Source organism: Typopeltis vanoorti, chromosome 4, assembly GCF_054136105.1.
Source record: "Typopeltis vanoorti isolate ZY-2024b chromosome 4, IOZ_Tvanoo_1.0, whole genome shotgun sequence".
Lineage (NCBI taxonomy): Eukaryota > Metazoa > Arthropoda > Arachnida > Uropygi > Thelyphonidae > Typopeltis > Typopeltis vanoorti.
This window is the reverse complement of record NC_143552.1, coordinates 155,887,630-155,904,114: the sequence shown is the minus strand read 5'-3', so window position 1 is coordinate 155,904,114 and position 16,485 is coordinate 155,887,630. Positions and strand designations below refer to the sequence as shown.

The window sequence follows — 16,485 nt, the reverse complement described above, 5'->3', positions numbered from 1 at the left end:
TTTCAACTTCAAAAAAACCAAAACCATGCTGATAACAAGGGAAAAGGAGGAAATACCCGATATAAATATTAAGATCAGAGGAAATACTTTAGATCAAGTAGAGAGTTATATATTTGGGTCAACTTATTACAGAGAATGGAAAGTGTGATAAGAAAATATTAAGAAGAATAGAAATTTCTAGATCAACCTTCATTAGCATGAAAAACATTTTGACCTCAAGGGAAATTCACACAAAAACAAGAATTAGGCTGCCCAAATGCTACGTATGGTCAACACTGCTATATGGAGCAGAAACCTGGACAGTATAAAAATATTGTGAAAATAAACTAAAATCCTTTGAGATGTGGATCCTCAGAAGAATTCTTAGAGTCCCATGGACTGCCAAAAAAAAAATAATTTAGAAATATTAGAGATGATTGGAGGATAGGAATCTGTTGAAAACCATTAAGAAAAGGAAAAACCACCTACCTTGGTCACATACTAAGGCATGAATCCGTACAAAAAACACTTCTAGAAGGAATGATACAAGGAAAAAGAAGAGGAGGAAGACAAAGAACAGATTGGATGGGAAATATTAAGGAATGGACCTTTCTGTCCTATGAAGAATGCAATAAGCACAAAACCGTACATGGTGGAAGCTCATGGGAGTCTTGACAGGTAAAGATTGATTTGGAGGAAAATTGTAAAAAGGAAGTTAATAATGATATAAGTTGTTCATGTAGTACTATCATATCCTGTACATCCCTTGATGGTACATGTCAGGAATTTGATGATGATGATAATGTGCACCCTTGTTGCACACCTGATTTTACCTCAAACTATCTTCCTGTACCTCGTTCAATTCTAACTGCTGATTTACAGCTTAAATAGAGACTGCGTATTGCTTGATATAATGTTCCATTACACCAGTGATGGCGAACCTTTTTTTTTACCAAGGTGTATTTCTTTTTGCATACATGCATTATAAATTTAACTACAGAATCATAGATGGTGACTTATACATATCATATTAGGCTATTTATTTAATAGGACATTGATATAAAATCTATGAATTCATATTATACAATTAATTTAATAAAGTGAAATTGCAAACTTGCATTACATTTAATGACTTTTCTGTTGCTGAGTACTGGTAGAAAGTTGCTTTATAGAAGAACTATAGTGCGTACATTTTAATGCTACACAGGCAGCGCTCAAATCATTGCTCAATCTATTTCTCCCTTTCGATTTGATATTATTTAAGGCAGAAAATAGAGTTTCACAATAGTACGTAGAAGAGAAAATTGTTAGAAGAGCTTTAGCAAAGATTTTAAGAGCATGAAAGTTTTTGAGAAGGCTATTCCACACACTTAGAATTTCACAGTCTGAATTTTTACACGCGGTATCATGCAGACGTTCCCGCTCAAGTTCTTCTAATTCATTTCTAAGAGCAATAAACTTTCTTTTCCAGATAGGATTATACAGGAAGTCGGCTAGTTGCATTTCTAGATCTTTTAAATCCAACCACTCAAAGCCATCTAATTTAAGATCCATGAATTCTATTTCATCAGGATACTTTATGAATTGGATTGTTTGTTCCAACATTTGAAAATGTTCAAATCTAGAAGAAAACTGCTCAGTTACTGACTTTAGAACTTCGATAGATTTGTTGATATGTTGTTCACAATTTTTGGGACTGGTTTCGTTAAAAAAACTTTCACTCTTGGGAAATACTTAAAATTGTTACTTTCTAAATCACTTTGAAATATTTTGAGTTGTGGTGCTTAAGGGTCAAAGCTGTATAACTGAGAGGAGACCTCCACATAGCCTTTAAAGGAATGCGGAGAACCGACCAGGGCTTCTGACCTAATGTCCAGTCCTCACCTTCTCGTGGTGCACCCTGTTGGGTATCTACTTTGATACTAAACGAACGAGGATGGGCTGGCAATTTGGGATTTAGATGACCAAATTATATTCTTATTGGTTAAACCAAAATAAAAAATGATGGTACAACATGACAAAATTTCATTCCGGCTGGGGCGTCGCCCGGTTAAACAAAGCCCCCGTTGTTTTCTCCAGGGAACCAGGGAGAACAGCGAAAAGTCAGCTACTGGAACAAATCTGAAAATAAACCCCAACTCAACATCACCAGAGTTAAAGATCGGTACTATCAACGTAAGAAGCCTGAATGGCAAAGAAATGGAGCTAGCTGAGGAATTAGATAAGTACCAGATCGACATAATAGGGGTGACTGAAATAAAAAAGACCAAAACCGGTGAGATCTTTCTGAGCAATAAATACAAAATGTTATATTCAGGCAATGACAATCAAGGAAAAGAAGGAGTAGCCATAGTATTCAACACAAAATATGAGGCTAATCTTCTTGAATGGCAGTCAGTCTCAAATAGAGTAATGTGGGCAAATATGAAAATGGGGAACTGGACAATGAGACTTATTTGTGCCTATGGTCCCACAGAAGGTTCTACTAAGGTAGAAGTGGAGGAATTTTTTGATGCTTTAGAAAAAACAACTGACACAATGAAAAAGGAAAAGTTGGTCCTTGTTGGGGATCTAAATAGCAGAGTAAGAAATGATTGTGAGACATACAAAAATATTTTGGGAAAATTTGGGGAAAAGAGCAAAGCTAATAATAATGGCAAATATCTGTTGGATTTCTGCTCAGGACATGGACTGGTTATTACTAACACCATGTTCCAACATAAAAATGTGCACAAATTCACATGGAGAGAAGAGGCTAGGAATAAGAAAAGTCTCATTGACTATGTTATTGTTGATAGTGATGTTTTCTCCTCTGTACACTCTGGTGCAGGACACTAGAGTGTACAGAGGATTTGAAATTGGAAGTGATCACTATTTAGTCTTGAGCAGGATAAAATTGAATTTCATATTGAAAAGAAAAACATGTAAGAAAGTTTTAAAGCGAATAAAAGTTGAGCAGCTCTCAGATGTGAACTGTAGACTAAAATACACAAAGATTATTGAAGAAAAAATGAAAGAGTTTGAGAACAGGAATCAAACCTTGGAGATTCAGTGGCAAACTCTGAAGAAAACATTGATTAATTCTGCCAGAGAGGCATGTGGTGAGGTTGTGTGCAAGGATAAAAAAATCTGAACTCCCTGGTGGACACAGGAAGTTAAAGAGGCAGTGAAGGAAAAGAAGAAAGCATATCAAAAGTTCCTGGCAAATAAGTCAGCTTTTACTCTTACAGAATACAGAGACAAATGTCAGAAAGCTAAACAGTGTGTAAAACTAGCTAAACAAAAGTCATGGGAGGACTTTGGCAAGAATATATAGAAAATAAATATCAAGAAGGTGGCAAAATATTCTGGAGGTTGTTGAAGAAGCTTAGGAATGGAGTAAAGAGTGCTGTAAAAGGAGTTAGAGATGATAAAGGTGACATGAAAATGGTAGAAAAAGATATCCTTGAAGTATGGAGTAATTACTTTGAAAAACTGCTAAATGAAACAAGCAGTGATGACATCACAGTGATAAAAAAACACTGACCAGGCATGCAGTCAGGAATACATATCCATACTTGAAGTAGAAAAAGCCATCAAAGGCTTGAAATGTGGAAAGGCAGCAGGAGTAGATGATATTCGACCAGAAATGCTGAAGTATGGTGGTATAAGAGTCTTACAGTGGCTGCACTGCATAGTTCAGAAAGCCTGGACAGAGGGACGAATTCCCAATGATTGGAGGAGAGCTCTCATAGTATCCACATATAAAAAGGGAAATAAAACTGAATGTGAGAATTACAGAGGTATTACCCTGCTGAGTGTTCCTGGCAAGATCTATGCAAGTATACTTGAGAAACGGTTGAGAAGAATTGTGGAAAAAAAGCTTGGTGAAGAATAAGCTGGATTCAGCCCAAATAGAGGCTGTCAGGATCAGATCTTCACTTTATGACAAATAGTCGAGAAAGCATGGGAATATAACAAAGATCTGTATTTAAGTTTTGTCGATTTGGAAAAGGCATATGACAAGGTGCCAAGAGAGAAGCTATTCAATACACTGCAGTTATATGGTGCCAATGGGGCATTATATCAAGCAATACTTAGTCTGTATTTGAGTTGTCAGCAGTTAGAATTGAAGGAAGTACAGGAAGATGGTTTAATGTTAAATCTGGTTGATACAAGGATATACATTATCCTCTCAGTTATTCATTATCTATATGGATCACATTATGAAAGAAAGTGGTATTAAACATGATATCAAAATTGGAGATGTTAATGTCAGCTCTTTGCTTTATGCGGATGATGTTATACTTCTAAATAAATCCGCTGCAAGTCTGCAAGATTCTCTGACTAAATTGAATTGCTGTTGTAATAGATATGGTATGAAGGTCAGCAATAAAAAGACAAAGACAATGAAAATAGGCAGAATCATTGAAAATGTCAACTGTGTTGTGAATGGAGAACCTGTGGAACAAGTGAAACATTTCAGCTACTTAGGCATGATTTTTACTGAAGATTGTAAATTAAATATAGAAATAGACAACAGAATCAGCAAAGCTGGCATGGTAGGAAGTCAATTGAATAAATTCATATGGAATAAGAAAGAAATTAGTCGGAACACTAAATTAGCTGTATACAAGACAGTCTTCAAACCAGTTTTAACTTATGGATCTGAGAGCTGGGTCAGAAGTAAAACACTTGACCAAAGACTAGAGACCGCAGATATTAGAGTCCTGAGAAAGATTATAGACGTGAACAGATGGCATCAATGGCAATATCATATTAAAAATGAGGATATTAGGAAAGAACTTGACATTGTCAGCATCCAGGAATACGTTAGCAGAGCTAATCTCAGGTGGTATGGTTACTTAAATAGAATGGGAGAGGAAAGATTAGCAAAACAAGTGTTCTCTGCCAGGTTGGCAGGAAAACGACCCAGAGGAATACCAAGATATAGGTGGATTGATACTGTACAAAGTGCCTTAGACGATAGAAATATAAGATCTGATAATGTTGGAGTCTTGACAAGTAACAGACTGATTTGGAGGAAAATTGTAGATAGGAAGTTAGTAATGATATAATTTTTTTCATGTAGTACTGTCATATCCTGTACACCCCTTGAGGGTACATGACAGGAATTTGATGATGATGATGATATTTTGAGTTTATTCTCAAATCTCTTGATTGTGCCAAACATAACATCGACAGATTTTCCGAAACCTTTCAATTGTATGTTAAGTTCATTCAGGTGCAATGAAAAATCTGTAAAAAACATCAGCTTACTGAGCCAAGCAGAATCGTTCCACTGAGAAAATTCGTGCTCCATGCCCTTCGTATTTAAATATAATTTAATTTCATTTAAACATTCAACAACCCGTTCAAGTACTTGGCCACGACTCAACCATTGAATATTATTGTACACTGATTCAACTTCTTTTAAAAGTGAATTAAATTGTCGTTTGTTTAAAGCTCTGACAGCAGTAAAATTAGTTACCTTTGTCAGAATTCTCATCACATCATCCAAATCCTTTAAGCCTGATTTTGCACAGTGTCTCCTGGTGTATAATAAAATGGAAACAAACCAGGTGATGACCAACATATTCTGTACATTGTTTGATAAAACCGACATTACGGCCAACCATATAAAATATAATTCTTTCAATGAATTGAAACCTACCTTCACCTTAACTGAGAGCGATCTTACGTGATTTATCGCAGTTTTTTTTCATCAGAATACCAATTTTTTTCAACATTCCGGGTGTGTCATCTGAAACCCTCAAGTGTGTCAGTGCTGACACGTGTGTCATAGTTTCGCCATCACTGCGGTACACCATATAACTGTAGCATTTTGAAGAACTTTCATTTTGGTAACTAGTCTTAAAGTGAAAATCTGATCATGACAACCTCTCCTTGGCCTAAATCCAGCTTGTTCTTCACCAACCTTTCCTTCCCCAATTTTTCTTAGCCATTTCTTCAGTATATTTGCATAAATCTTACCAGGAACGCTCAGTAATTCAATTGGACAAATGAGCATTGGGCTTGTGTACTTTTTAGTGATATGGCGTGAAAGTGGAACAAGAAAAAAAAAACCACAGTTTGTTCGTGAAAGATCCCAACATCAAGGTGGGAGTTTGATGGTATGGGCTAGAATAACTATAGATGGCCATACTGATCTCTATTTTATCAGAAACAGTTACTTAACATCCCAAAGGTATTGTTATGAGGATTTAGAACCTATAGTTCGTCCATATGCTACTGCAATTGGCCAAGAATTCATTTTTATGGATGACAATGCTTGTTTCACACTGTGCAAATTTGGTACAAAAGTGGTTTGAGAAAGAAGCTATTGAACGAATGGACTGGCCTGCCTGTTCACCAGATTGTAATCCAATCGAACATGCCTTGGATGCTTTAGGTAGGCATGTTTCTGCTCGACTTGTGCCGCCACGATCACGTCAAGCGCTCGAAATTGCTCTCATAGAGGAGTGGGGAAATATCCCAGAAGTGTTTGATCATCTTGTCTGGTCCATGCAATCAAGATGTGCTGCTGTTTTGGCTGTTAATGGAGACCATAAGCCCTATTAAAATTAACAAAAGCGTTTTTGGCTATTCTTGTTGTTAATCTTGTTAAAATTATTTCATCCTAAAATGTATGATTTGTTAAATTTGTAACACATATCAATTATTTAAACAATATCTCATCAATTACACCCTATCCATAAGTAAGAAATATTTATTCATGTATAAAGTATCCAATAGTTATAATTATTTGCAGAAATTTGTAATTATCTGACAGAAACTTAAATATCCCGTAATTGTGTTGTGCAGTGTATATTGAAGACATGCCTTTGACGCTTATTTTTTTTATTAAATGTAATATTTTTTTCTCAATTTTTATGCTGTGATGTTTTTAAATAAATGTTTTAAATAAATAAATTTTTAAATGAACATTTTCATTATATTGAAATATAGAATATTGTGGATCGATTTATATTTTATTGCAAATGTAGAAACTTAAAAAATTTTTGAAAATTTACCCAAGAGCTGATGAGAACATAATCTTTCAAATTGCTTTATCTTGCACTACATAAACATCTCTTCCCAAAATCCCAAACATTTGCCTTTTATTGGTGGTCACTTGCTCTATAGCTGTTATTTGCCAAAATTTGAACAAGGTGAAATGAAGACAAATGGGACAGCTGTCAGAAGGTTAAATTCATCCTAGGTGAACTCTTGGATGCATAATAAGATATTAATGTATAAAGCTGAAATGCATCAACTTTTCATAAGAGTATACTGGAATACATCCATCAATATTTTATAACAAAATGTAGAATGACACTTTTTTAAATTTTTTTCTATATTTCAAAGTTTCAAACTGTTCACTTACAAGAAAATCCAACTCTCTGAAACAGGATTGCTTTGGTATTGAATGAGGATTCTTGCCATTTTAAGGTTTCAGCCTGATCTCTAATAAGAACCAACAGTTCGAAATAGCTTTCAGGCAAGTGAAACCTTAATCAAAAGCACTAATACAAATTGAATATATGACTTGGCTAGCACTTAGTGTCTGTGTGTGTTTAGCTACAAAATAAGATTGTGCTTTTCCATTTTGTATTTTCATGTGGTGAAATAGTCTCTATTACACAAATAGAAGTATTATTAGACAAAGTATTATTACACAAATTCATTTCACTTCACTTCACTTCATTCTATTATTTGGATGAAGCACTGAATATTCAGCTTGAAGCATATTGAATTGTTTAAGCAAATTTTTTGTAATACATACACACACAGTCGTTAAATTTTTTAATTTCAGTTTAATGAATGTATTTTTCCCCCAAAAAATGTGTTTATTATTGTCATTTATTTATTTATTTTTAACACAAACCTTTAACACAAGCTCGTTTAGAGCAGGCTTTTACATATACGCATGCCCACGGTGTGACTCTAATTCACAACCTGTAGATTGGAGAGCAGATGTGCTATCCTCTCAGCCAACCAGGCCAACGATATATTCATGCAGTTCAAAATGCTTTAGATGATGGAAAGTAGTCATGATGAATATTTGCTAATACTAGATATTAAAGATATCATCATCAGCCATTTTTTTTGTCTGCTCCTGGATGAAGGCCCCCCCATCATCAGATTCTCTTTGGTCTTTCTGTATAGCTCACTTTCCATTTCTGGGGTGCCATTCAGATATCAACTTTAGAAAGATACAAAATCAGAACATGATGCAATATTATAAAAGTATGTGTACACACACACACACACACACACACACACACACACACACACACACACACGAGGGGGCTGAAAGTTCTGATAAATACCTAGAACAAAAATGATATTTAAGCAACTGATATAACCACAAGAAAGAACATATGTTAAAACCTTTAATTCCCATGTTTCATCAAATTATAATAATTTGTTCTTTTTCTTTTAGGATATATAAGAAGACATGGCAGGGGTTTTGAAGAAATTCGAAAACACAGAGGTGCAGGCCATCATTAAGTTTTTCGTGCTGCAAGAAAAGTCTGCAAGGATCATGGCAGCAGTGCATGCCATGATCCTTGATGATAGACGAATACCAGCCAAAAAACATTGCAAAGGCTCTGGGGATATCCAGGGAAAGCTGAGGTCATTATCCACCAACATCTGGACATGCAGAAACTCTCAGCAAAGTGGGTTCTGAAATGTTTGAATGTTGACCAAAAGAGAGAATGTGTGCTGTCATTTCACTGGATTTTGGGTCATTTTGAGAAATCAGGTGCAAATTATTTGGCTCGTATTATGACTGTTGATAAAAAATGTTTTCATCACTATGACCTCGAGACCAAACAACAGTCAGTGGGGTGAAGACACAAAGGTTCTCCATGGCCAAAGAAGTTTCGAACCCAAAACTCAGCAGGGAAAGTTCTTGCCATTGTCTTTTGGGATATGGATGGTGTAATCCTTACCTAGTATCTCAGAAAAGGTGAAACTATTACAGCAGCAGTTTATTCAACAGCTCTGATGGAGGTACTGAAGAAAAAACGCCTTGGGAAACTGAGTAGAGGTGTTGCTTTTGCAGGACAATGCACCTGCTCATGAAACCCAACAGACAATACACAACTTGGGCTTTCAATGTCTATCTCACCCACCCTATTTGCCAGACCTGGTCCCATCTGGCTATTTCCTGTTCCCAAATTTAAAAAAAAAAAACACTTGAAAGGAACAAAATTTATCACAGTTGATGAAGTTCTATCTGCAGCTGAGGACTAGTTTGTGCAGCAGCATTGTAACTAGTGTATAACACTTTGTGGGGAATATGTAGAATAATGTGTCATTTACATGGTTCTTCCTCAGTTACTTCATGGTGATTATTGCAACTTTTCAGCACACCTTATATATACATACAGGGTTATTCAGAAATACGTGAAACATATTCAATAGATAGTGGTAAGTTTTACGCCAAAGGAACGACAAACTCTCCAAGTTTGAGGAAACTGCCTGCGCACCTCTGCACGGGCAGTTTCTGTGGCTTGGTGCTAGGAGGCAATAGTAGCAAAGAAGCCTGAGTAAGCGAGAGAAGTCATTTTGTGTGTTAAAACATGCAAGAACCACGTCTGTTGTGACAGTGCAGCAATGATTTTGAGCGGATTTTCAGAAGGAACCACCTGTCTACAACATTATCAAGAAGTGATATGAGAAATTCTGGGATGAAGGCTGCCTGTGCACTGCTCCTCATCTGGGACATTCAGGGCCAAATGAGGAAACTGTGGATTGTATTAGAGAAGCCAATGTGTGCAGCCAATTGAAGTCCACCATACATGCAAGTTTAGAAGTTGGTATCTCGCAACCAACAGTGTGGCGAATTCTCCGTAAGAGACTGAAGGTTAAACCCTTCGAACTTCTGCTGCATCAGGCTTTCAGCATTAATGATAAAAAAATGTGTCTTCATTTCTGCGATAACTTATAGGAGAGGTTTCAAGTTGACAGTTTTGTGAAGTCGTTCATCTTTAGCGACAGAGCAGCTTCTCACATGTGTGAGAAGGTTAATCAGCACAAATCTGGGGGGGGGGGCTAAAAATCTCAACACAGTCATTATTGAGCATGTGCAAGACTCCAAAGGTGAATGTCTTTTATGCAATTTTTCTTCACAGAGCTCACCATCACAGGGATGACTTATATGGACATGTTGGAGAACTGGCTGATGCCACAACTTAATGGAGACAGTGATGATTACATCTATCACCAAGATGGCTCTCTGGCTCATTACCACACTGAAATGTGAAGGTACCTCATCATAAACTTGCCACAACATTGGATAGGACTCACACATCAAAATGATGACGCATTAATGTTGTGGCTATCTTGGTCACCAGATTTAACCCCATGCAGCTTTTTCTTGTGGAGATTCATGAAGGGCACTGTCCTTGTGCTCCCACTCCCTGCTAGTCTCATGGAACTTTGCAACTGTATCACTGCGCTGTAACACTGATTGATTGTGACATGCTCACACACATGTGGGACAAAATGGATTATCTGCTTGATGTCTGCCACATCAGCAAAGGTGGACACATTGAGCATTTGTAAGGTATGTAAAAAAAAAATTGGACAGTTTACCTTTATTTCAGTGTGTGTGTGTGATAAATATTTTTAAATATAAAAAATGTGTATTTTAGTATACCTTATTAGTTGTTAAATATTAACAAATAACAAGGTATATGTGCTATTTACATATACCTTGTATTATGTAAATAGCATGCAGTACATGGATATAAAATACAGGATTTTATATCCGTATACTGCATGGTTTTCATATGTGCACCTCTAATATGGCAAATATCCAGTTTTTGTTCAGCTTTTACTGGGATTTAATGTCCACATTCACTGACATGATGGTAATTACAGAGAGAATAGGTGAAAAATGCTCATGAAGTACTACTGGGGCTTAAAAAAATCCTTGGTTTCTAAGGCATTTTTTCCTTTGTGCAGACAAACTTGATTGAAAAGTCTAGTGATATAAAGTCAGGATACTTTAGAGCCAAAATAATGGTTCATTTTTTTTTTTTTTTTGTAACTCCTGGAAGGAGAGTCGCTGTTAATAGGAAAATTGATAACTTTTTCTTCCATACAATCAGTTGCATGATAATGCAACTCACTGCATGTAATCCAGCAAACATTCTCCATTGTTTGCCATATCTTTATCTAAATTGAACACTTTTTCTGACATTGGAAAAAATTAAAATAACATTAAAGATGTAAGTAAATGATCAGTTGTTTTATGAAACATCCTATATCAAAGTTTAAGTTTGGAAATTATTCTTCCACCTTGCAATCACTTGCACAGACTAGTTAAAAGGGTTATAAAGTACTTAAAATTTTTGTTATATCAAATTTAAAAAATAAATGACTTTTTTTCCTCCCCCAACAGCTATTTTAAAAGGGAAAGATCTGACAGAAGAAGATATTGAACGTAAAACTAAACCTCTAATTGATGAGTTCCTACACAACTGTGATTTTGAGGTGCTTATTTATTCCATACTAATTTTTTTTAATTACTATTATTTGTGTTCTTAATGGAATTAATAATTTATCATGGACATGTTTAACTAGTTGGCAAAAGTGAACTTTATATTTCTCTTCCTCACAAAAACTCAATTATCACTTTTTTGTTTTCTCTTCATCTTAGTTTCCAAATACGCTCTTTGACTCCTTTCACAAGGTTATATTGCCAGATTTCATTGTTGTGGTTATTCTATTTAGATAAATTCTGCTAGAATTTAGTTGGAACCACAGATGCTTTTGCATAGGAGTTTGGTGTGTGTGTGTGAGGGGGGGGGGGGGGGGTTCACTGGATATAGAAAGCCCAACTAAACCTTTATGCTGCTTTAAGTCATGAAAACAAGAAGCTATATACCAGACTCATTCTGTGGGCTTTTACTATTTAGGAGCTATCTGCCATCTGTGAAATAGTGTTGTTAATTTCATCATCAAATTCCTGACATGTACCCTAAAGGGATGTACAGGATATTATGATAGTACTACATGAAAAACTTACATCATTACTAATTTCCTATCAAAAATTTTCCTCCAAATCAATCTGTTATCTGTCAAGTCCCCAACATTATCAAATCTTATATTTTTGTCTTCTAAGGCACTTTTTTGATGTATCAATCCACGTATATCTTGGTCTTCCTCTGGGTCTTTTTCCTGTCAACCTGGCAGAGAACTTGTTTTGCTAATCTTTTCCCTCTCATTCTGTTTAAAGTGACCATACCACCTGAGATTAGCTCTGCTAACGATGTCAGGTTCTTTTCTAATATCTTTGTTTTCAATATGATATTGCCATTGATGCCATCTGTTCACACCCCTAATCTTTCTCGGGCTTCTCATATTTGTGGTCCCTAGTCTTTGGTCAGGTGTTTTATTTCTAACCCCAGCTTTCAGATCCATAAGTTAAAATTGGTTTGAACACTATCTTCTATACAGTAATTTAGTGTTTTGATTAATTTCTCTCTTATTCCATATAAATTTATTCATAAAATTAAAAATACTGAGAAATTTTATACTTGGTTTAATCCTTTATTCATGTGTAAGGAAATTAAAGTTTGCACCTGAATTATTTTCAGGACTGGGGCAACTCATATATAGAAGCTAATGACTTCATATTGCTTGCCTTAGTAATTCTTGTGGACATGTGTAATGCTATGCATTGTAGGAAGGCTACTGCTAATAATGTCTCCTGATCTGAGTCCATTAGGGTAGAAAGCCATTACTACAGCAATACTAGTAACAATTTGTCCATGTAGTTTGATGCTATCTAGTGTTGAAGTTAAGTCTCACAATTTAGTGGGTTGTTGTTACATACCTAGTAGATCAGTTGCTAGTGACAAAATGCATCTTCAGATCAACCTGATAAATGCTAAACAGGTAATCACTCTAGATGACTTTACTTATCTGCACATTTATTGAATAGCAGTGAAATCTCATGAAAATAATGACTCGAATGTATTGAGCTGTTGCACAACAACTTACTCTATTCATAAATAATGGCTATAACAAAAATACTATTAATAAAATACTCCATAAAACAACAACAAAAACGAATCTAGATTACAGTAAAACCATAGCCATCCCATACATTAAAGGGTTATCAGAAAAAATCAACAGAATCTTACAACGTTATAACCTCAATGCCACCTTTAAACAATCCACTAAACTTAAAACCATATTCAACTCCTCTAAGGATCCTCTCCTCCCATTAGCACATCCTGGAGTCTATTGCATCCGCTGCACCTGTTTCACCACCCTGGTGAAAAGGTGCAGCGGATGTACTTACCGTACATTGGTGAAACAGGACGGACAATCCCTATACGCAAAAAAGAACACATTAGACACATTAAATATAACCATTATGGTGAAGCAGGCCTCTCAGACCACGCACTCAACACCTTACACTAAGTTAACTGGAAAAGCACCTGCTCTTTACACCGCACAAAAACCTGGTACGAAAGGAAATTTAAGGAAGCCTGCGAAATCCTGATAAACCACCCAAATATCAACAACAAAGATGGCATGAAAATCCCAAGGATCTGGATGGCACACATTCAGCCTACCTAATATATAAGATCCAGCATAAGTCAGGACTCTAGCCAATCTTCACCTAGTATTAGAAACCATTCCATACCAACTGGCTGGAATGTGTACATGATGTTAATATATGTATATAGATAGATACTTGTTGTTGTGTCCAACGTATTTCTACAACCAACAGATAACACTAATAATAGGACTCTAGCGTTGATGTATATATATTTTTTTTGTTTGTTTTTTTATTTATTTATTTTATTTTATTTTTTTTATTTTTTCACCAGAGGTCAGGCCAACAATTGTTGTAGCGGTTGGTCAGTGTCTTTAGCAAACTGGTTTGATTGTAGTGTAGCTTGTTTTCTGTTTATAGTTGTATGCTCCAGAAGATGACCTTGACATAAAGGTCTAAACGTCGAATATAGATTTTAGTTATATTAAACTAAAGTTTTTATTCAAACACGGTAGTTGTCTCCATAATTTTCAAAAATGCATTTCTCTATCAGCATGTGATAGAGAATGTTTTATTAGATAAGTAGGTGAAAGTTCAGCAAGGATTGCAAATACAACCCAGACGATGCAATGCTCAAATGAACATTGACATGTAAAGATTAGGAGGTCGTTTTATCTCTTTACAAGTTTTGATATGGCCTAATCTAGACTAAGGGTTCTCAACCTGTGGTATGCATACCCCTTAGGGGTACGTGGTAAAATTTTTGGGGGTATGTGGTGAGAGCTCAAAAATTGCTAAGTTGGCAACAGTGATACATATTAATTTCTGAGTACTGAGTGACGAAGCACGTCGCTGTAGTTCACATGTACACATGTTTGTCAATCCTCCCTACCTGAGTGGCGAACAGATGATTGCCCAGTCAAAACATCCATTCTAAGTGAGTGAATGTGCTTTCTTACTGCTCTATGTATTTGTTGTGATTTATTTCACGTGTTGTGTTTAAAGTTATTTTTAGTTTCAGTTTACTGTGAAGTTAAATGAACATGTTTCTAAAGTGTTTATCAATATATGTAATTTATGAATACAAAATTTAGTATGTGTGTTTGTGTGTGTATATATATGTTTTATTTTATTCCCATTGTTATACTATAACTATAGTTTTATCTATTTATACGATTCATACATACACATTTTGAGGGGATACATGAAGCATAAAAAGTATTAAAATGTATTTGAACTGATCTAGACATGTGTATGTGTGGTCATGCAGATACAGTAGAGAGGGTGCAACGGAGAGTCTTAACGATGATATTGCTCTACGGTGGAAAGTAGATTATTAGGACAGATCAAGAATTTGTGATATATAGAGATCTTGTTAAAATGGTCATACAGGATATTAGTAGAGAATTTTTAGTTTTATCGAGGGTGGATAGCGACATCCATGGAAGTTGAGAATAAATGCAGTCAAGAACAGTTGAGAACTAGATTTTTCTCATAGAGCTATTTATGTGATTGGAATGGATTGCCTTTGGAGGTGATAGGTGTGCAGGTAATGTGAATGAATAAAAAATGATATGACATCTAGTGTGGGTGATATGTCTCTCTCTCTCTTAATGAGTCCATGTCTCCCTTGAAGCTGATAATAGTAATAAAACAGAAGTCTTTAAAGTGTGCTATGGAAAATTCTGCAGTACAGATTCTATTTGTTATCTATTCACTTTCGTTATTTATTAAAATATATTTGAATACATTTATTTCAACTGTTTTGCTATATGTGGCACCGTTCCATTCTTTCATGACTTTCAAAATGAAAAATCTTGTTCTGATGCTTGATACTAACCACTTTCTTACTCAATTTTCAGGTATGACCTTTTGATCTGCTCTCTCTCTCTCTCTCGTCAAGTACTAAAAATTTTCTCTGCATCGGTCCTTTTGTATGTCTCAATCATATCATCCCTTTTTCTGCCTAGCAACCGGTTTCTGTAACCTACAAATCTTCAACCTGTTCTCATAAGGTTCATTTCATAAATCCGCTACCATCTTCGTCACTTCCTCTGGATCCTCTCCACATCCTCAAGAACATGCTTGTCTCTCCTCATCAAAGTATTCCTCAGTAACCAAGTAATCTGATGAGCTGTTTTAGCCACTTTTGCTATGTGCTCTCTAAACTTCAACTGCCTATCCAACAACACTCCCGAGTCTCTGGCTTCGTCAGTTTCCTGGAGTACAGTTTCACCAATGTGGTATATAGCTGGTAATCTTTTCACCCCAAAATGCATAACCTTACACTTTGCCATACCTGACATCCATTCTCCTTTGTCCAGTTTGCCAATCTCTCCAAATCATCCTGCAAAATGTTGACATCTGTATTAACTATTGCTCGACCCAACTTTGCCTGATTGGCAAATAACTGAACAGTTTCTCTTGGATCCTTTCCTATATTGTTAATGTACAAATTGAACAGTAGTTGTTCAAGAACAGAACCCTGTGGCACACCACTAGTCACAGGCCTTTTTTTTAGCTCTGCTCCTGAATAAACTACTCTCTATCCCTCCATCCAACATTTGTGCAGTATCTATCATACTTTGCTTTGAACTCATTCACAGTCATGGCACCAACAACAGACTCTGACAACCTATTCCACTCATTCAGTGCAATATTTGATTATCAGTTTTCTATCAACTGTTTCTTCCTAAGTGGATATATTAAGTATCCAGTTTCTGATGTGATAAGTTCTTACTTTCATGCCATCTAAAGTGCTTGCATCAACCAGTTTTTTTTTTTACATAATTGGAAATAATAATAATGTCAATTTCTTTTCTATCTTCATTTTTAATATAGTTACGTTACTCTCCTTATTTTCATATGGGCCTTTGACCTACGGTCTTCAATCCATGTTTAATTGTTTCTAATGTGACTCAGCTTAGATACATATATTAAAATTTGGTTGAAGACTTATGTGCTGTTTTGGTCTTTTGACTGATTTCTTGACCTATCTC

At 35.6% G+C, this 16,485-nt stretch overlaps 1 protein-coding gene across 5 annotated transcripts in view; it reads left to right on the top strand.

The window, feature by feature from the left end:
• The window catches only part of LOC150107782 (eukaryotic translation initiation factor 4 gamma 3-like), a 949,069-nt gene that overhangs the window by 819,197 nt on the left and 113,387 nt on the right, over positions 1-16,485 (top strand). For all 5 annotated transcript variants that reach the window (XM_090392049.1, XM_090392050.1, XM_090392046.1 and 2 more), the window contains exon 25: positions 11,378-11,469. In XM_090392049.1, coding sequence (XP_090248175.1) covers positions 11,378-11,469 — 92 coding nt within the window. The remainder of the gene's footprint in view (positions 1-11,377; positions 11,470-16,485) is intronic.